Source organism: Carassius carassius, chromosome 25 (assembly GCF_963082965.1).
Source record: "Carassius carassius chromosome 25, fCarCar2.1, whole genome shotgun sequence".
Taxonomy (NCBI): domain Eukaryota; kingdom Metazoa; phylum Chordata; class Actinopteri; order Cypriniformes; family Cyprinidae; genus Carassius; species Carassius carassius.
The window spans coordinates 7,909,402-7,930,298 of NC_081779.1; the positions used below are offsets into that span (position 1 = coordinate 7,909,402).

General features: G+C 38.4%; 2 protein-coding genes across 7 annotated transcripts; both read left to right on the forward strand.

Moving 5' to 3' along the window:
• The first annotated feature begins 1 nt into the window (after window position 1).
• On the forward strand, window positions 2-11,252 carry LOC132104055 (histone-lysine N-methyltransferase SETDB1-A-like). Of its 5 annotated transcripts, XM_059509249.1 has the most exons (21): window positions 2-310; window positions 1,473-1,673; window positions 1,755-1,945; window positions 2,043-2,068; window positions 2,320-3,637; window positions 3,801-3,941; window positions 4,047-4,251; window positions 4,481-4,554; window positions 4,639-4,829; window positions 5,154-5,460; window positions 5,866-6,121; window positions 6,365-6,584; window positions 6,909-7,273; window positions 7,889-8,005; window positions 9,301-9,470; window positions 9,544-9,771; window positions 9,899-9,937; window positions 10,358-10,455; window positions 10,535-10,726; window positions 10,838-10,926; window positions 11,126-11,252. In XM_059509249.1, exons 2-21 carry the CDS (start codon window positions 1,480-1,482, stop codon window positions 11,241-11,243), a joined length of 4,539 nt encoding a protein of 1,512 aa, XP_059365232.1. In that variant the 5' UTR covers window positions 2-310; window positions 1,473-1,479; the 3' UTR covers window positions 11,244-11,252. The 5 variants fall into 5 exon arrangements, with proteins under 5 accessions (XP_059365232.1, XP_059365231.1, XP_059365228.1 ...); XM_059509248.1 differs by lacking the exons at window positions 10,535-10,726; window positions 10,838-10,926; window positions 11,126-11,252 and having other exon boundaries at window positions 5,869-6,121; window positions 9,544-9,778; window positions 9,897-9,937; window positions 10,358-10,445; XM_059509245.1 differs by lacking the exons at window positions 10,535-10,726; window positions 10,838-10,926; window positions 11,126-11,252 and having other exon boundaries at window positions 3-310; window positions 9,544-9,778; window positions 9,897-9,937; window positions 10,358-10,445.
• Window positions 11,253-11,853: 601 nt separating this feature from the next.
• On the forward strand, window positions 11,854-20,897 carry LOC132104056 (dual specificity protein kinase CLK2). Of its 2 annotated transcripts, XM_059509250.1 has the most exons (13): window positions 11,854-12,007; window positions 13,691-13,884; window positions 14,129-14,378; window positions 15,281-15,371; window positions 16,271-16,337; window positions 16,744-16,860; window positions 17,029-17,195; window positions 17,355-17,449; window positions 17,558-17,687; window positions 18,734-18,816; window positions 19,174-19,253; window positions 19,380-19,470; window positions 19,867-20,897. In XM_059509250.1, the coding sequence occupies exons 2-13, from the start codon at window positions 13,691-13,693 to the stop codon at window positions 20,056-20,058; spliced, it is 1,557 nt and encodes a 518-aa protein (XP_059365233.1). In that variant the 5' UTR covers window positions 11,854-12,007; the 3' UTR covers window positions 20,059-20,897. The 2 variants fall into 2 exon arrangements, with proteins under 2 accessions (XP_059365233.1, XP_059365235.1); XM_059509252.1 differs by lacking the exons at window positions 11,854-12,007; window positions 13,691-13,884; window positions 15,281-15,371 and having other exon boundaries at window positions 14,248-14,378.

The window sequence follows — 20,897 nt, forward strand, 5'->3', positions numbered from 1 at the left end:
GTGCACTGGACCAATCAGAATGTCTCTTGTAGACTGCGTCCACCATCACACAGGCGCAGTAACATTCTGGACATTGTTTCCCTCCATGCGGTTTTAGTTATTTTTATTTCGCACTTTTTAGTTTTTCATATGATGGTTTAAGTTGTAGGCTATCTATAAAGACTCTTGCTTGCAGCACTTTGTGCTTTGCCGACAAATAAACTAGCGGAATAGTGTTTTGCTATAATACTGCAGCTGCGCGCTTTTTGCTTTGTGACTGTCTTCAGGATTCAAACATACTACAGCAGCAAGTTGGGGAACTGGACAGTATGTATGTCACCTCACTTGTGTCATTATCTTGGTTTACGCTATTGCCATTGAAAAGAGTAGCCACATTTGATTTATTAGGCTTTAATTTTAGTCATTTTTAAAGGGAATTGAGTTATATCAATTATTGTTATAAGTTATTTCCTCCAATTGTCACGCCTCGTTACAGCTCTTGATCTGTTAGTCATCCCGTTTGATTTGTCAATCAAGAGGATTGGCCATGTGTTAAGTGCTGGAAAATATGCATTCTGCATTCACACTATGTGCCTGTTCAAAAAGTGTTTTTGTACAAATATATATGTAATGTAGAGAGGTTGTAAAAATGCTTAAACAACAACAAACATAATATTCCTAGGATCCCAATGGGAATTAAAAAAGTTATAGGCGTAGTTCAATGTAATTATCACATTTCTTGCTATATAGATCCTGATCAGTGAATGGGTGCCGTCAGAATAAGAGTCCAAACAGCTGATAAAAACACCACAAGTAATCCACACGGCTACAGACCAGCAATTAACATCTTGTGAAGTGAAAAGCGGCGTGTTTGTAAGAAACAAATCCATCATTTTAAAGTGTTTTAACTATAAAATGTTGCTTCTGGCTAAGTAAAGTCTATAATCCGTAATAACTATTCCATACCTTTTTGACCACTCTCAACAAATTAGTGTCGAACTTTTGGACAGTTTTAACTTGTAAACATTGTTTGAACTGTGCATATCTCTCTTCTGATTCAGACAGGAGTTTTTCACTAGAAAAAGCAATATTATGGAACACTTATATTTTAGCCTGAAGCAGTGATTTGAAGTTTCTTATTACAAACAAATCTTTTTACATCACAAGGTGTTAACTGATGGACTGGATTACTGTGATGTTTTAATCAGCTGTTTGGACTCTCATTCTGACGGCACCCATTCACTGCAGAGGACCCATTGAAGAACAAGTGATATAAATGCCTAATTTTCTCCAAATCTGTTCTGTTCATATTCATTTTGAATACGCTGAGGGTTAATTTTAAGCTATTTTTATTTTTTGGGTCAACTATTCCTTTAAACAAAAAGAAATGCAAAACTTAAAAACAGGTATGTAGTGTGTGATGCACAACATGATATGAGCAAATCTAGAGCAGTAATTAACAGTTGGCCTTTTTCATTATGTTGCTCCAACAGTAAAGCCATGAGTAGCAAAAAAGATAATGATAACCTCCTCAAAATGACAAAGGATGACCTGCAGCGCTGGATCCAGGCAGAGGTGAACCGAAATCCTCATCTGATGCAGAGGCGTGAGCAACTGGCACAAGTTGAGGAGTGGGTGATGCAGAAGGAGAAGGATTCCACTTACACCTGTCTTCTGTACAGCAATGCTCATGAGTGAGTTATTGTGTTTTTTAATGATTGATGACAGTATCTCCAAATCATGGTGACCATTTGACTGTTTTGTGTCTATATCAGGTCAGTCCTTGAGTGTGAGTCGGTGATGAAGGGTCTTTATGGAATGCTGGGATTGGAGTACCGAGACGAGGATTCGGAGGAGGAAGGAGGAGGAGAACCACTTGACTTCGTTCATATAACAAATGAAGAGAAGGATATAGAGGAAAATAGTCTCTTTAATGGAGATGATGTTGTTGTCATTGATCTGGGAGGTAAAATACATTTTAATGGAAAGTGCTTGGAAATATTAATATTGTAAATGATGGCTTTGTAATGAAAAATCAAATACTGATGTTTTTTCTCTTGCAGCCGCCAAAGAAACCTTGGAACCAATGGTGAGAATGTTTATTTGGAAAATTGGTGTCACGCATACTGATCGGTTATTTTGTGTTCCTTTTTTTCGTTCTGTATTTTTTCTCCTTTTTTTCCTTTTCATTTCCTTTTGTAACTTTCTTCGTTTTCTTATTTAGATTTGTTTGCCTGTATTAATTATTTAGTCTTTTATTTGTCTTTGTCTTTCGTTCTGGATTTCGTCTGTTTTTCCATTCTTTCTGTGTTTTTGTTTGATTCATTCTTTTTCTTTTAGCTTGAAAAGGTGACGGTGGCCATTCAGAGGTCATCCAGACTCGTTCAGGACTTAGTCCATATGGTGAACAAAACTTCCTCCACAAGTGCTGTATCACCATCATCATCATCATCATCTGACTTCACCAAAAGACCCTCATCAACCTCGACCCCTGAGACCAGCTATTCTGAATTTGTCACATCAAAACTGGAAATACCTGAAAACTCTATTGCAATAGTGAAGACCGAGTCTCTATCAAGAGCACCTGAAATGTCCTCGCTTCTCAGCAATTCAGAACAAAACAAATCTATTGCCCATCAAAAGCCAGATCCTAAACCAACAATTAAGACTGAACCACAACTGGAAATGAGCATTTCAAACCAACATGAAACTGCTGCTAGTCTTAACTGTTCATCCTTAAAATTAATTAAGACTGAACCTCAATTGATAGAAGTGAGTCCTTCAGAAACTCCACAAACAATTGCCAGTCCTAATTTTGGATCCATAGCAACAACAAAGAGTGAGTCTCAGTTGTTGGTAATAAAGCCAGAAAGGATTTCACCTCCAAGCATTTCAGTACCTTTCAAAATTCCATCAATTAAGACTGAACCCCAGCCGACAGCATTAACTCCTGAAACGTCTTTGCTTGAAAGTGATTTTGAACAGTCAAACAGCCTTAATTCAGATCACAAAGCAACACGTAACACTGAATTTACGTTGCTGGCAGTGACTTCAGAAATCCCTTCATTTTCAGGCGACTCAGAACAAATGGAAACTGCTGCCAGTGACAATACAGCAACCATAGAGACAAACCAAACTGAGCTTGTGTCATTGTTGCCGAGCAATTCTGAAGAAGCTGTAACTCTTGCCAGCCATGATTTGGAATCCACAGATGAGAACCAAAAGCCAAAAACATGGAGCAAATCTGCCAAACCCTCTGTGCCCACTTCAAGTCCAACAACTAGATTGAGATCTTCAAAAAACTATGCACCTGGTACCAGCACTTCCTACCCACAAAAGGATACAACAAGGGCGTCATCGCCTGCAGATAGTATTAATGAACCCTCTGACACAGAGGACCTGTCTGCTAGTCCTGCTGACAGTGATTATGAACCCCCTGAATCACAATCAGAGTCATCATCAGACAGTGATTATGAACCCCCTAAATCAAAGTCAGAGTCATTGATAGACAGAGATTATGGACCACCTAAATCAAAGCCAGAATCATTGACAGACAGAGATTATGGACCACCTAAATCAAAGCCAGAGTTATCGACAGACACGACTAATGATTCAAGCAGCAATAATGCTCCTGCAGAATCTTCCAGTCCTGATGAAAGTAAGCTTTATGTTTTATCTATATAGCTCATATCACAGTTTATTAACCCATGCTTTAAATGTGTTACAGATGTATCCGAACTAATGTTATGACTAACCTTGCATTATGGTTTTTGTCTTAATGTAATGGCAGTATTTGTCTTCTGTCACTGACTCTGTCTTAGGTTCCAAGTCTTCATCCAGTGAGTCCTCCAAGCCTTCTCAAGAACATAAAGAGATCAAACTCAAAGTCGGCATGGGAGTTTTAGGGAAAAGGCAACACAACTTGTGGTGTAAAGGAACCGTACAAGAAGTCCAAACAGCAGGTAAGACTGACCTATTTTTGTAAATTCACAGTACATTAAAATGAAGGTGAAAATCTAATGGATTTGGTTGCAGTTGTGACCAGTCTCCTCTTTCTTTCCTCTTAGAGGATGGCCTCAGATATAAGGTGGAGTTTAAGAGTGGTAAAGAGATTGTGCTGCCTGCTCATCATGTGGCCTCTCTGATGCCTGCCATGCTAAAGGATTTGTTTATTGGCTGTCGTGTTGTGGCCAGCAGCAAAGATGATGAAGGAAAGGTCTCGTTTAATGCTGCTGTGCTGGTTGAGCTTCCGGAGCGCAAGAATCGCATGAGGTGAATTTATGTTCAAGGGATAGTCCTCTTTTCCTCAGGTCATTCAGGTCATTCGTTTTTTTTGTTTTGTGTAATATTTAGCATAATGTCCAGGCTATTGCATTTTGTTTCGTTTTCAATTTTCAATATTAGTATTTAACAAGTGTCTTATTTTCTTTATTTTAGTCATATATGGCTTTGATATAATAACTAAATCCATAATATCTATTTTGTTAAATGTTTCTATCAGGTTCTTAGTGTTTTATGATGATGGCCAAGCAGCTTACCTGTCACTTCCGGACCTTCGTCTAGTATGCAAACAATGTGAGAAGTTCTTTCTTTGTTACTCCATTTCAGCCAGAATTTAATTTCTTTAGATTTGTAAACTTTTTTTTTTTTCTTTTGCAGTGAAAAAGGTGTGGAAGGACATTGAAGATGAGACAGTTCAGTTGCAGGTTAAGGAATATCTTTGCATCTATCCCAACCCCATTGCTGTTGTGCTTCGCGTGGGGCAAGACACCAAGGCGATGCAGAATGGCCAGTTTGAGACTTGCACGGTACTCCAGTTGGATGGCAGCCTGATCCAGATCTGCTTTAAGGTGAAAATGAATCCAATGTCGGATGATAGATTTCTCTGTGAACCTGGTACTCGTCTTTCATCTGCATTTAACAATTGATTGCCTTTATAGCAAGGAACATGAACAACAAAAGGTCCTTCATGGGACTGTCACACAAGTTCATTTCATACATTTTCTCTCACAGTCAACTCACTTAACCCCACTGACAGATTTTAGGAGATTCTGATCTTGGAGATGAAGTTGCTGTTGAATTTTGTAGGCTGTATCACATTGATTTTAAGGCATCACTATAATACCAAAAGTTGGCCATTTTGATGCTGATATATGTGTTGTTTCTTTTTCCAGAAAGACAAGCAGAAAGAGTGGATTTATAAAGGCTCAGACAAGTTGGAACACATTGTAAATATCAAGGAACGTCTGGCTAAAGATAAACCTAAATTGCAACAACCGTCTCAACAGAAAACGCAACAACCACAGCAACAAAAAGTGCAACATTCCTTTCAGCAGAAACCAAATCTGCCGTCCCAAAAGGAAAAGCAACAACCACAGCAACAAAAAGTGCAACAGTTCTTTCAAAAGAAACCACATCAGCCGTCTCAACAGAAAATACAACAACCACAGCAACAGAAAGTGCAACAGCCTGCAGCTACAAGTAGACACTATGTGTTTCATGCACATCCTGCCTCTTTTATGCATGTTCCCAAATAGACATGTGCCAGTATTCAGTTGAACCGTATTTTGGGATAATGAACATTATCGATATGACAAATATAAAATCCAATATTTTGTTAGCCAAAAAACAAACAAAAAAACTATAGTTGTGTTCTTTTGCAGTTTAATCTCTTGAAACATTTGTTTTCATTATGCATTTTTTTTGTGTATTTTATTTAAATGTTCAAGTTTCTTTTTATTAAAAAAAAGTTGAGACATTTAGGTGGACAGCACATTTTTATTTATCTTTTACATTTTTTTTATTTAATACAATTCTGTGTCAAAAATGTTCAGATATAATTGTGACATGAAAGTCTGACATCACATGCCCAACTCTGTTGTTTAGCAGGAAATGCCACACCTCGGCACAACACTACCTCCACCTTGACAACGGTTGCCTCAGCGACTGTTACTTCAACATCTGTCACCTCAGCAGCTGTATTTCCTGTGCTGGCGACCCGACAATCTGATACAGTCACCAAAACATCCTCTATTAGGCCTCAAAAGATGATGTCAGCTGCTTTCCAGCCAAAGGTCATCCTCCAGAGGATGGCTATGCACACAGTAAAATCTGCTATAGCAAATAGTACCTCAAATTTAAGGTGAGTAATGGACTTGTCCTGGTTAAAGGAACGCTTCACCCAGGCAATCCAAGATTTTGTTTCTTCATGGGAACAGACTTGGAGAAATGTAGCTTTACATCACTTGCTCACCAATGAATCTGTTACTCTTGGATGGTTTAAGGGTGAATACATTTTCAGACAGTTTTCCTTTTTGGGTGAACTATTTCTTCAATTATTGAATGGTTAATCACCAACCAAGTCGTATTGGGCTCTATTTTCTAGAAGTTCAAAACGACCTGCCACTGAGGAGGAAGAAGAGTGTGTTTCTGATGAAGAAGACAATGCAGTTTCACAGCAACACTTGCATCATCGCTGTTGTCCAGCGTGTCTGGATGGGGTGAGACCGTCTCAAGTTGACATGCACCGTGGTCAAAATCCACTTCTTATCCCACTGCTTTTTAAGTTTAGGCGAATGACTGCTAGAAGGCGCATCGATGGAAAGGTGGGTGGTGTTTGAGGAAGTTGCGCCATTTGGCCTTAAAATACTGAAAACTTTGGGGTCGCTAAATTTTTTTAAATGTTTTTGAAAAAAGTCTCTCTCTTAAGCTCACTAAGGTTGTATTTTTTAATAAAAAAAAAAATAGGGAATATTGTTAAATATTACAAAGTGAAATTTTCTATTTGATTATATTTTAAAATGTCATACATTCCTGTGATGCAAATCAGAATTTTCTGCTTCTGTTACTTCAGCCTTCAGTGTCACCTGATTTTTCAGAAATGCTGATTTGTTGTTCAAAAAACCTTTCTTGTTATTTGCCCTCTTTAGGTGTTTTTCCACATCTTCTACCGTTCTCCATGTGGGCGAAGCCTGTGCGACATGCAGGAAGTGCAGGTGTACTTGTTTGAAACATGCGGTGACTTCCTTTTTCTGGAAATGTTCTGTATGGACCCATTTGTTCTTGTAAATCGTGCCCGACCTCCTTCCACATCAAACAGCAAGCCTCACCTCTACCTGCCGGACATCTCAGATGGCAGAGAGGTGTTACCTGTGCCCTGCGTTAATGAAGTGGACAACACGCTTGCTCCTAACATCAGTTACACCAAAGACAGAGTTCCAGCTCCAGGTGTTTCTATTAATACCAGCTCAGACTTCTTGATTGGCTGTGACTGCACAGATGGTTGCCTGGACAGGTATAGATTTTTGAGTCTGCATTTGTGTGGAAATTTTTCTGAAACTAGAGATATGTTCCAGATTTAGTATAAGTCGAGCTTTATTTACGGCTGTTTATCTGTTGCATGTTGTCCATTAATTCAAAAGGTGCTTTAGACTCATGAGTCATCATTCAATTTGTAAACACAGACAAAAGTGCCATTGGGTATGGATGTCTGTAAGGCAAGACAGTAAAAGGGGCAGCCCTTGTTGAATTGAGTGTGTTGCGCCACTTTTTGCTTATTTGTTGTTGGTGGCCTTAAAATGTTTGATTTTGATTCTAACATTTTCCATTTTTTTTAACCATTTTGACAAACCAGTTTGTCTGTGTACTGCATCTACCAATTCCTAACCGAAATCACAGTTCTTGTGATCATAATTTTTGAGGTCATGACCAAAATATGGTTTCCCAGATACTGTGTTTTTTGGCTTGGAAATAATTAATTCGTAATGAATGATGAAGGGGCTGATAACATGTTTTGATTTTAGATTACCAACAAGACATTATTTGTGTACATAACTTGGATTGAACATGGAACATTCCTTTTAAATTATGGAAATTGTTAGTAAACATTTTGTATTTGTATGTGTGACAGGTCAAAGTGTGCATGCCACCAGCTGACCATTGAAGCCACGTCCTTGCACAGTGGTGGTCCAGTGGACGTTAGTGCTGGATACACGCATAAGAGGTTACCAGCCACCTTGCCAACAGGGTTAGAAACCACCTCTGTCTATTTATGTCTTATTCTCGTCTGTTACAATGGATTTGCCCCCCCCCAATTAGTTGCAAAAGTTTGTGGTTAAAATGTTTCAAAAGTCTGTTAGGTGCACCAAGAATGCATTCATTTTAGTATATCATAAAATGTATTTTAAAGCTGTGTTGCCAAAGTTGAATTTTCAGCTTCATTACTCCAGTCTTCAATGTCACATGGTCCTTCAGAAATTAAATTTAAATTAAATTTATGCATTTAGCAGATGCTTTTATCCAAAGCGACTTATAGTGCATTCAGGCTATCAATTTTTACCTATCATGTGTCCCCGGGGAATCGAACCCCAACCTACGCAATGCTTTACCACTTGATCTACAGGAACACAGAAATCATTATAATATGCTGATTTATTAATATATTCACTAGGCTACACAATCATGGGAAAGACTGCTGATCTGACAGTTGTCCAGAAGACAATCATTAGGGTCAGCCACAAATATTCATTGCCAAAGAAGCTGGCTGTTCACAGAGTGCTTTATCCAAGCATGTTAACAGAAATTTGAGTGGAAGAAAAAAGTGTGGAAGAAAAAGATACACAACCAACCGAGAGAACCGCAACCTTATAAGGGTTGTCAAGCAAAATCGATTGAAGAATTTGAACTTCACAAGGAATGGACTGAGCCTGGGATCAAGGCATCAAGAGCCACCACACACAGACTTGTCAAGGAATTTGGCTACAGTTGTCATATTCCTCTTGTTAAGCCACTCCTGTACCACAGGCCACGTCAGAGGCGTCTTACCTGGGCTAAGATGAAGAAGAACTGGACTGTTGCCCAGTGGTCCAAAGTCCTCTTTTCAGATTAAAGCAAGTTTTGTATTTCATTTGGAAACCAAGGTCCTAGAGTCTGGAGGAAAGGTGGAGAAGCTCATAGCCCAAGCTGTGATGATTTGGGGCGCAATGTCATCTGCTGGTGTTGGTCCATTGCGTTTTTTGAAAAATACGGTACTTCAGTCTGTGTGCATTGAATTTTTTTAATACATGAGTTTCACAATTTGATTTGAATTACTAAAATAAATGAACTTTTCCATGACCCTCTAATTCGAGATGCACCTGTACATTTTTTTTTCAGGACTCTGATGGATGGTATATTCAAAAGTACATTGTTGAAACAATTTAAATCTTTACCTTGCTGAATAAAAGTATCAAATTCTTTCAAAAAAGAAAGGAAAACTCACTAACCCCAAACTTTTAAACGGTAGTGTATAACATTTCTAACCAGAAACTTGCATCCCTGTAGGGTTTATGAGTGTAACCCTCTGTGCCGCTGTGATCCGAGAACGTGCAGCAACAGGCTGGTTCAGCACGGTCTGCAGCTGCGGTTGGAGCTCTTCATGACGCAGCACAAGGGATGGGGCATCCGCTGCAAAGATGATGTAGCCAAGGGCACATTCGTGTGCGTTTTCACTGGTAAGTGAACATACATTTGAGTTCTTTAAATGCAGCAAAATTCCTCCCATCACCTCCATCTATCTCCTCACAGGTAAAATAGTAAACGAAGACCGAATGAATGAGGATGACACAGTGTCCGGCAATGACTATTTGGCCAACCTTGACTTCATTGAGGGTGTGGAGAAACTGAAAGAGGGTTATGAGAGCGAGGCGTACTGCTCGGACACAGAGGTCGAAAGCAACAAGAAGACCATCACCATGAAAACAGGGCCATTGTGGAAAAACACTCTCTACCAAGAAGACTCTAGCAGTTGTGAAGGTGTGTGGTGTGTCTGTGTATATATTCAACCTTATGACCATTTGAGCATGTTGGCCAAACAATTGCATGTCTTTTCACTTCTGTGTGCGACGTTGAAATATTTTATGTTGCTTTTCCATAGAAAGAGAAGCAATGGAGCTGGACACAGAACAAGAAGAAATGGAAGGTAAGATGCAGTGTTATATAAGTACATTTTTTCTATACTATTAATGTTTTGAATTAGCTTTTATTTATATATTACCAATTTTAATTTGTTTAATTATTATTTTAATTTCTTTTTTATATACATATTACTACTTGGGTTTAATTTATTTTTATTTCAGTTTTAGTTTTTGATTATTTCCTGTTTACCATTTAGTAATTTAGTGCTTATTTCAGTATTTATTTAAGTTAGTTGCCAAGGCACCATTTCTTAATTGAATTTAGTTCAGTTTTCATCTAATATTTTTATTTCATTTCAGTTAAACATGTTTTTAATCTTCATGTTTTGCATGCCTTTCTGGTGATGGGAAAAGTACATAATTATTAGTTACTAATAAGACAGAATGAATGTTTTTTCTTTTACCTGTCCTCTTTACCTGTTCAGTGAGTCACACATCCTCGCGCGAGAAAAAGCTATCCCATAAGCCACACAAAGCCTCTAAAGATGCTCAGGAGAAAGTGACCAAACAAATGAGAGAGGACGGTCAGTTTCCATTCTCTTGATTCAAAATTTCTGTTCCTTATTTTAGTGAATTTGCTAATTCTATAATTTGTATCTACGGGTCAAGAAACCTCAGGTTCAAAGCGTTGCTTCGCCAGAAAGTCAGTCCAGGGAAGAGTAAAACCACTAGTAACCACGGAGAAAACGAGGACAGCTCTAACTGGCAACAACACCCGCAGACTGTTGAACGGCGAAGAGACCTGTTACGTCATCGATGCGAGACAAGAGGGCAACCTCGGCCGCTTCATCAACGTAAGCTAAACTTAGACTTTCGTGATTAAGTTTGAAGAAAAGCTTGTAAATATTAAGCATGTTCTTTGTTTTTTTTTTTTTTTACTGTTAATTCTGCATCTCTCTATACAGCATAGCTGCAGTCCGAATTTGTTTGTTCAGAACATCTTTGTCGACACACATGACCTACGGTTTCCATGGGTGGCGTTCTTTACCAGCAAGTCAGTGCCTTGATTAAAACCAGCTCAATTTTCTATTACAGAAACTCAGATTTTACTTAAAAATGAGTGGTTGAGCTAAGTTTTATTTGGAAACTCTTGCGATTTTTAATCTTGTTTTTATAAAACGCTTTATTTTATTTGTAAATGTTATATTCAGAAGGTTGTCTAATTCTGATTTCCTCTGATTTCTCTTGACCAGGCGCGTCAGGGCGGGGACAGAGTTGACGTGGAATTATAACTATGAGGTTGGCAGTGTGGAGGGGAAGGTTCTGCTCTGCTGCTGTGGCTCTCTGCGGTGCACAGGAAGGCTGCTCTGATAAACTGCTTTGTAATCCTTGTCAACAGTTTCACCAAGCCATCAGAAACATAGCTGTGTCTCTGCTCTGAAAGAGCATTCCAATCATGACCCCTGGAACATTAAAAGAATAATAAAATATATTCAAGTTTGTGTTGTTGCTTTTATTGTGTTGTTTGTTTTATTGTTATTAACCTCTACAAGTATTGTTCATCGTCACTTATACGATGTAAATAAAATTAGCAAATATCAAAAATGACTTTTTGTGTAATGTTTGTCTTGTATGTAAATTATTTAAAGTTAAATATACAGGTAAAAAAAGCCAAGTATGAAAAATACTATTAAAATATTAATCACGTTGGGGGAGGGGGAATACATTTTTCTCTTATGATAAAATATGTGTAATATAAACAATTGTCTGCTGTGGTAGTCTCACTGTAGTATCAAACATAATAAAATAACTACAATTATTATTACTTTAAAATAAAAAAAGCTGAGTCTTTCAAATATAAGAAGCTGTTTTTAATTTTTTCATTTTGTTTTCTTTTTGTGAGGACATTGTGGTAACTGTTACTTGGTTACTGCACTTTTTTGGGGGATCATCATCACGGAATAAATATTGTGTTGTTTACGTCGGATGTGCAAATGGCACGCGCGCGTATAAAGACGGTTGGAGGAGGGACCGGATGTTGTTTCTTCTTCATTGGGCCCGAGTAAGAAAATCGGAGGCGAAGCGTCAACACGGATTTTCTTTGGGATAAACGGACAGGGCTGGCTGCTAAGACGGTGATTACAAAACATTTTTTTTTACCGTCTGACACTTTTGGCCCCAATCAGAGCCGAATTACCCCCGAACGAGCATTTGAGAAATGGCCCGTTGTAGATTAGAAGATCTCAAAATGGCCGTCGACGCGAAGAGCTTCTAGTCAGCTAGAAATATATTATATTTATCTGTTGTTTTCAAACGTTACGATGCCATGTAATTGATCGACATTGCTGCACATTTTATAAAAATAGAGATGACTAATAAATTGATTCCCTGTCGTTAAACTGTAAAAGAGATCGTGATGAAAAACAATAACAACTTGAGCTAGTTGGTTAACCTATCCATTTGTTTCTGAGAAAATGTCGTTTTTTTGTAACTAATAAATCTGCTCACGTTCATTACTACTGTTCATTTCGAGGTTCTTGGTATTTCCTTAACGTTACTTGTTACACATCTCGTTCTGCATCTTCTCCTCTAAATATAGAAGTTGTCTCGAATAACTGGGTCTTGATATATTTGGAGGCAGGATTTCTTCATTATAACCCTTCAGTTATCTGTTTGTTTTTCTTTCTTTACTTCCAGATTTGAGATGCTCTCTAGCGCGTTTAAATAACCTACATGTTTATATTTAAATAGTCATATTCTTATTTGTTAACTCTCATTTTCTGAGGTCTCGCATATTTTTCTCCCTTAATGTTTTAATAATAATTCATATGCATAAAAATCTTTGATATCCGTGTTGAGAAAAAAAACAGCATATGTTGGTTAGGTATGTTTTGAACTCGGGATGCTGGTTTGAGCTGGTCCTTTGCTGGTTTAAAATGGTCCTTTGATGGTCATGTGCTGGTCTTAAGATGGTCAGACCAGTTTAGGACCAGCACAAACCAGCTCAAAATAGCATCCCAGCTTCAAATCATACCTAATTTATTTATTTTTTTCAATATAAACTTTTCGATGCAGATCGCAGTGGCCCATTATTCAGTATTCAGTATTGCTTAACACTAACGTGTGTCAACCGTACAATAAAAAATAACGTGGCAAATCTGATTAATTAAAATCTCTGATTTCCCCATGTTAAGTTAACGTCTCATTCTGTCTGTCCTTCAGGTGATTTAAGATCTGTTCTAGACCTGCCTCTATAAACTGCCCACATATCGGCTTTTTTAAACACTCTTGTCCCTGGGTAAATAATAGTGTAAAAACCTAAGATGGTTGTTTGCTTTTTCCTCTTTATACTCATTATTGTTTAGATTATATGGCTGAATTATAGAAATTTTCCAGCATGTGAAAAGCTTACTAGCTTACCTATTATTTATTTTAATTTTTTAGAAGAAAAGAATACAAAAATCAATGTGACTTCTAAAAGTCACAGAGTAGTTATGCTCATCCCCTCTATTTTTTGTATATATATATATATATATATATATATATATATATACAAAAAATAGAGGGGATGAGCATAACTACTCTGTGACTTTATAAATGTGTCAGGCTTCCCTACTTAATAAAACACATTGAGATTTTAACAATTTATGTTTGTGTTCTTGTCTTGCTTAAAATATGCTGTTTAAATATTCATGTAGTTCAGCTTTTACTTTTAAGATATTCAGATGTCCATAAAAAAGAAAAGGGAAAAAAGTGTGTGTATATAAATAAATCAGTTTTCCGCATATTTATCATAATATATGTTGTATCTTGTGCAGATGCCACACTCCAGACGGTACCCGTCCTCGGAGAGGGCCAGCCACTGCAGCTACCAAGATCGTTATCGGGAGCGGGACAGAGATCGAGGGAGAAGACCTCGGCATCGCCGCTCACCGACGTTCTCCTCCAGCAGTGAACGTGAGAGGAGGGGGAGAGGACACAGACAGAATCCTGGCTATGCCCGATCCAGGAGGTATGATCATGTCCTGGAAGCATTGACCAAACTTTCATGGTTTACCATTGCTTGATGCCTTACACTGCTCAAAAAACACAAGCTGAAAATATGATAAAGTCCTTATTATTTTGGAAAGGCAGCTCTAATATATTTAGTTATAATTTAATGAATATTGATTAAAAACCTGGAAGTAGCCTATGCAGTGATTACAGAAATCATTCTGTGATTCTGTAGTGTTGAATGGCACTTATCTTCTCCTCAGCTACGACAACCGTTCTTCAGACCGCAGGCCTTACGACAGACACTACGGCGAGAGCTATCGGCGCCTGGACCACAGCCGGGACAGGGAGCACAGGACACCAAGCAACTACTACTCCCGTGACACCTCGCCCAGCTACGACTACCGCCGGGGCCGCGATCGGGACCGTGAGGACTCGTACCGGAGGAAAGGCAGCAGGCGTAAGCACAAACGAAGGCGGCGTAGAACCAGGTCCTATAGCCCATCGTCCTCGGTGAGTACTTCAATACCCAAGCCTGCTCTTTCCCTCCCCCAAATCCTTTCTCCCATCTCTACCTCTCTATGCTCCTTTCTTTCTTTCTTTCTCCATAACGCTTCTCTTTTCCACAGCCCCAGGATTTGGTAAGTATGAACTCCTTTGTTTTATGTTCTTCTTTTGGTTGACGTTTTGTCTTTTTTTAATAGTGATAGTCCAAGTGTTGGCTTTCAGTGTTTATAATCAAATTAGCCCCATCTGTAGCATTATAGTGAGGCTCAATCCAATAGACATTAATGTTAATATTAATAGTAGTAAATAGGTTTGTTGGGAGTGCCTCCATAATTAATATCTGATATCTATTCTTTATCTTGTTCTATCTACTCACCTATATAACTCTTTCACACATTTTAGATGTTAAAAAAAGATATATTTTTTTTAAATGAAAGCATATAAAGTTATTTAATAATTTCAGCTATTTTTAATTTGATTTCCAGTCTTCCAGTAGAGCAATCTTTTGCTTTGGAGATGTAATAGTTGTGAGTTAGCAATGCCTTTACTCATGTGCACTTCTATGAGTAAATGTTGATGCAGGTTGCTTTTTGTGACTTTTTGTCAGGGTTGCTAGGCAGAGGGATGAGGGGGGGAGTATGAAAGCAAGCAAGAAGGGAGGGGTAAAATGTTATCTTTGACTTGATCCCTTGCACTATATCCCTATCGTTATATATATCTCCTCACGTGGTGTCAAACGAATCGCCCCATGACCACCAAACCTACCTACAACAACTTCAACACTGCTCATCTTCGACGCCGTGGCTACGGCTGCCCCCCTCCACTCACCCCGCTCCACCCACCTCCCCTCCTCCCTCTGCGGTCGTGGCGCGACCTCTGACCTGTGACCCTGGCTGGGGCCGAAGCAGCGGAGTGACAGCGGGACACAGGCGCTGTGTGTGAGGGACGACGAGGAGGGTCACCTGATCTGTCGGAGTGGCGACGTCCTGCAAGAGAGATGTACACACTGCCACTACTACTACTCCTCTACTCCTATATCGTAACCTTTCTCCCTATCAGTACCAGCACACAGCAGACACACACAGGGGAGGGCAGGAGGTCATGATCGTGATGTTGGTGGTGATGATACTGCCTTAGAATGTTCTCCCCTTTTGCCGGAACAGGCAAGGGGGAAGGCATGTCCAACATGTCTTTTAGTAGCTCCTTTATTTATTCTTTTCAATGGGGTTGGGCTGTTTGTGTTGCTGTGTGAAAGAATTATGCTCCTTTTTAATTCTTGACTGCCAGCTTCCCAGATTTAGCTTTTCCACGTCTCCATAATGTGCGTTTTATTCTGGTCTTGCTGCAGCATTTAGCTGCATCAAGATTCACATCGCACCTACATCGTATGCTGTCGATCAATCATGTGATTGCTCTGTGACCTTCGCAATATTTCCAGAGTGACTATGCGTGTCATTTTTCATAAGATACAGTAATTTTTAGTTTTCGAATTGACTTGAAGCAATCCCGTAGTTTTAAAATGATTCAGTTAAACTTTCTATCTAATAAAGGCCGCTTGAATGTCTACGTCGGGCCATTTTTTTTTAAAATTTTATTAGAAATGCAGATTTAATTAAATTAAATTAGAATTATTTAATTTAATTGGATTTGAGATTAATTTAGAATTTTCTTTCTCTTTTGGAAAAACTGTTTACTTTATTCCTTTCGAATGTGTGCATATTGACACTTTCCGTTTTTTTTTTTTTTTTAAGGTTAACCCAAATAAATAGTCAGTTATTGTTACAAATGTGATTCTAGGAAGCTTGTTTAGGATTTTTCTTTAAATGTGCTGTCTAATTGCTCTCTTTACATCTCCCCTCCCCTTTCTCTACGTCTTTCTCCCTCTATTTGTCTCTTAGATGAGATTGTCAGCACTTTGGGTGAGGGCACATTCGGGAGGGTGATGCGGTGTATTGATCATCGCAGGTGAGCGTCATCTCTTAGCAACCAATCAGTTGCTTTATTACAAAACCAGCATGGTGTGAACTTCAAATGAAAAAGTGTTGCTTGGCTGTTAAAATGTCTGTCTAGCTGTTAGGCTGGGAAATATTTGCTCTTGGGGCTAGGAAATGTAGTGTGTGAATATTATAGGCAGCAAGAAAAGCAAGGGCTTGTAGGCTTATGTTTCCTTTAAGAACATGTTCAGCAAAATAAGCACCATCCCTTCTCTTGCCAGTGCTTTTATTGCTCTATAGTGAGCATTTGATAATCAGTTTTACTTGTCTCTTTACAACAAACAAGACTTCTGTTTACTGCAGTCCCATCAAGTATTTAATTTCAACTACTACTTCTACAAGACTGAACCATTTGTATGCTCTTTTGCTTGGTTAAGGGGTGGAGCACATATCGCTCTGAAGATCATCAAAAATGTGGAGAAGTACAAAGAGGCTGCCAGGCTGGAGATCAACGTACTGGAGCGAATCAATGAGAAGGATCCTGAGAATAAGAAGTGAGTTTGGATCACAGTCTTTTCAAAATAAACAGAAATCCAGCATGTTTGGATTAATTGTACATGCAGTACTTAAAGTATAGAGCATCTAGGTGCAGTATTACCAAAGACCACTGTATTGATAACTTAAACAATATTGTCTTCTTTTCTGTGTTTCTCGATTCTTAGTCTGTGTGTGCAGATGTTTGACTGGTTCGACTTTCATGGCCATATGTGTATCAGTTTTGAGCTGTTGGCTCTGAGCACTTTTGATTTCCTCAAAGAAAACAATTACCTGCCCTACTCCATTAGCCAAGTGCGTCATATGGCCTACCAGATCTGCTTAGCTGTCAAGTGTAAGTAAACGCACTTTTCAAAAATCATATTGAAGTTGGAATAAAAGTTTTTCACAGATAATGCAGATGTTGCACTCCATTTGGCATGCATTAAAGGGCCAGTCCTGTATAATATTACTTGTAAATATGCTGATTTGGTCCGTTTCTCCTTATTTGCAGTTTTGCATGAAAACAAATTGACCCACACAGACCTGAAACCAGAAAACATCCTATTTGTCAACTCTGACTTCACAATCACATACAATGTGGAGAAGGTGAGGAGTTTCATTAGCTTTTAACCAAACCAATATTTTTCTGTAAGTTGACATCCGTTATCGAAACCCCCATTAGCTGACCACTAATATAGATCCTCTCTTTTGTAGAAGCGAGATGAGCGTACTGTGAAGAACACGGCAGTGAGGGTGGTGGATTTTGGCAGCGCTACATTTGACCATGAGCACCACAGCACCATTGTTTCAACCAGGCACTACAGAGCACCTGAAGTTATTCTAGGTAAGGATGATGATGCCAGCTGACTGACCAAACATGTTGTTTGAGCAATACACAGTGTCCTGGACATAAATTTGAATTATAATCACTGGTGGTATTAGCATATACATGACAAGACTAGAATGAGTTAATCACTGCAGCAACGCAGATTAGGTTCTTCCTTTCCACCATGAAGAATTTAATTAGAGCCAGCTAGAGACCACAGTGACTTCAACAGACTGCAGGGAATTGTCCAACGTAAGACTGGTTGCCATGAAAGCTGATACCCATCCTTAATCTCTTATGAAATAATCTGTTATGAAGTATGTTGCTTTGCTGTCAATATAAATTAGTTAGTAGAGGGTGATCTTATTTATATGTACACTACCTTTAAATATATTGGGGTTGGTAAGATTTTGAAAAAAAAAATTGTCTCTTGTGTTCGCCAAGGCGGTATTTATTTATTTAAATTGTGAAATTATAATTTATAATGGCTGTTTTCTATTTTAATTTATTTTAAGATGCACGTTATTTCTGTAATCACTAAGCTGAATTTTCAGCATCATTGCTCCAGTCTTCAGTGTCACATGATCCTTCAGAAATCATTCTAATATGCTGATTTGTTTCTTATGAAACATTACTTAATGTTAAAATCAGTGGTGCTGCTTTAGTTTTATTGGAAAACACAATGCATTTTTTCCCAAATTCTTTGAATAGAAAGTTTTTTTTTTTTTTTTTTTAATAAATATTTTGTAGCAAATGTCTTTACTGTCACTTTTGATCAATTTAATGTGTTCTTGTTCAATAGAAGTATTTATTTCTTTAAAAACAATCTTACTGACCTCAAACATATTCAGTGGTAATGTATTTGAATAATTCACCTACAATCCTTGCAAAGATTCATAATTGAGATTAGATTTTTGCAGTTTTCGACCTGAACAGTGTGCACACTTGCTGCTGACTGAATATACTGTACGATGTCCTGGTTACAAGTTTATGATGCAGTAACATGATGCCACCATTCAATGACTCTATAACTCTGTTATACCAAATGGTTTTTTTCCTTGTAGAATTGGGCTGGAGTCAGCCGTGTGATGTGTGGAGTATAGGCAGTATCATCTTTGAGTACTACCTCGGCTTCACTCTTTTCCAGGTACAAAACCTAGCCTCACTACTTCCTTTTTCACCCCACCTTTCTGAGTCATGACAGCAGGTCCACACAGTCTACCTCTCTTATTTATGTTCACTAAGCAGCTTAAGATCAGGTAGACTCTAAGGGTCACATGTGTCCACGTACGCACACTAAAGCCAAACACCTGTTATTAACCCTTTGACCTCAGATGTGCTGACTAATGTTCTCTCTTCCTCAAGCACGCACAGATCTCTGTATAGGAACATGTCATACCTGTATTGTAAAACCCACCAAAAATGTGTAGCAAGAGTCTAAAATGTGCGAAGAATCTAAATATGCAGTTCTTATCGATCTGAATTTTCTTTTTTGATGTCTCAGACTCATGATAATCGGGAGCATTTAGCCATGATGGAGAGAATTTTGGGCCCTGTTCCATCACGTATGATTCGTAAGACAAGGTAAGTGGATGATGCTAGTAACTGTCAGTTTTCTAAAGCCTGTCTTCAAAGCATAATTTACATGTCATTCATTCTTGCATGCACAGCAGTTTGTGCTACGAAAATGATCCTTTCTCCATCCCATAGGAAACAGAAATACTTTTATCGTGGACGTCTGGACTGGGACGAGAACTCTTCAGCAGGACGATACGTCAGAGAAAACTGCAAACCTTTACGGGTAAGTAACAGACTTCATATTTAAGTCTTCTGATTCAACCTTTGTTTCCCCCTTTTTTTTATATATAAATTCTTTAGATGTATACAATTTTGTGCAATTAAAAAAACAAACTAATTTATTATAAAACTACAGAATTTATTATTTGGTTTATATTTTTACAACTAAAGTTTTGATTTTTATATTTATATTTATATATATATATATATATGAGAACTTATTTGGCCTGGAAAGCAAATGTAATTGTGTATAGTGGATCTAAATTTGTTTTAGAATTAAGTTAATGTTCTCATACAGTGTTCTCTATCTTTCTTCTCTCTCTCTCTCTCTCTCTCTCTCTCTCTCTCTCTCTCTCTCTCTCTCTCTCTCTCTCTCTCTCTCTCTCTCTCTCTCTCTCAGAGATATCTTCTGTCTGAAGCTGAAGAGCATCACCAGCTCTTCGATCTAATCGAGGCCATGCTGGAGTACGAGCCGGCGAAGCGTCTCACTCTGGCTGCAGCCCTGAGACATCCTTTCTTTCAGAGCACCATCAGCAGCGCTGACCAGAGCTCCGGCAAGAGCTGGGAGGGCAACCGCGACATCAGTCGGTGACACTGACATTTGTCTTCAACCAATATCTCTCTCTGTCTTACGCCAAAAAAAACCCCGAGGACTCCCATGCCAAGAAAGATACCATGGAGCTGAACTGACATGGCATGACGTTTTATAGTGCAAGAGAAGCAGAAGCATATGATTTCTCAGTCATCTTCCCATGATGTGAGGACCGCTCCTTGTGCAGCGGGACAATGTGAGGAACTCGGCACTTCTAGAAGATCCTAGTAAACCCTCAAGCTTGTACGTGATTGATTGGACATTTGGAGGGTTTTTGAATAAATATGCCCTTCAAGTTCAGTTCTTCCAGCCAGTTGTGGCTAATGGTATTGTTGGACAGCCATAAACAAGGAAAATTTAATTTGTTGGGGGGGGAAAGCATTAACGTAACACTCTATTTGAGAAAATAACTGACAAAACAAGCATCACTGTTACAATATAGTTATTTTTGGGCAAATCCGTTTAGTGCATTTTAGCTCTTAGCTGAGAATCGCAGATGCATTATAACACACACTGTTTGTATTCAGTTCAATTCAAACCAAGTATCAGAGCAGCAGTGTTCTGGTGATTGTGTCACTCACTACACGTTTACAGTATTTATTTAGTTATCCGGATGTCTCATTTTGTGTCTTTGTATGGATTTGACTGTATAAATTTGTAAATACTAATAAATATGTTATGACTATTGAATAAAAGGCCTATCTGTTTGCTTGCTGTGAATGTGTTTTCACAGTGGCTCTCCAGGCAAAATGTTTTTACAATCACAACGTTCTTGTAATGTCGTTTCTATATCGACTCTGTGTGCAGATGATATTCTGAATTAAACTTTTGCCACTTGA

What these genes read in the sequence shown, in the direction of transcription:
- LOC132104055 (XM_059509249.1), top strand. Translation starts at nt 1,480, where the DNA reads ATGAGTAGCAAAAAAGATAATGATAACCTCCTCAAAATGACAAAGGAT. An exon ending in ACCTCGGCCGCTTCATCAAC is followed by an intron (nt 10,727 to 10,837) that starts GTAAGCTAAACT and finishes CTCTCTATACAG; the next exon opens with CATAGCTGCAGTCCGAATTT. An exon ending in GTGGCGTTCTTTACCAGCAA is followed by an intron (nt 10,927 to 11,125) that starts GTCAGTGCCTTG and finishes TCTCTTGACCAG; the next exon opens with GCGCGTCAGGGCGGGGACAG.
- LOC132104056 (XM_059509250.1), top strand. Translation starts at nt 13,691, where the DNA reads ATGCCACACTCCAGACGGTACCCGTCCTCGGAGAGGGCCAGCCACTGC. An exon ending in AGCACCTGAAGTTATTCTAG is followed by an intron (nt 17,688 to 18,733) that starts GTAAGGATGATG and finishes TTTTCCTTGTAG; the next exon opens with AATTGGGCTGGAGTCAGCCG. An exon ending in CGTATGATTCGTAAGACAAG is followed by an intron (nt 19,254 to 19,379) that starts GTAAGTGGATGA and finishes TCCATCCCATAG; the next exon opens with GAAACAGAAATACTTTTATC.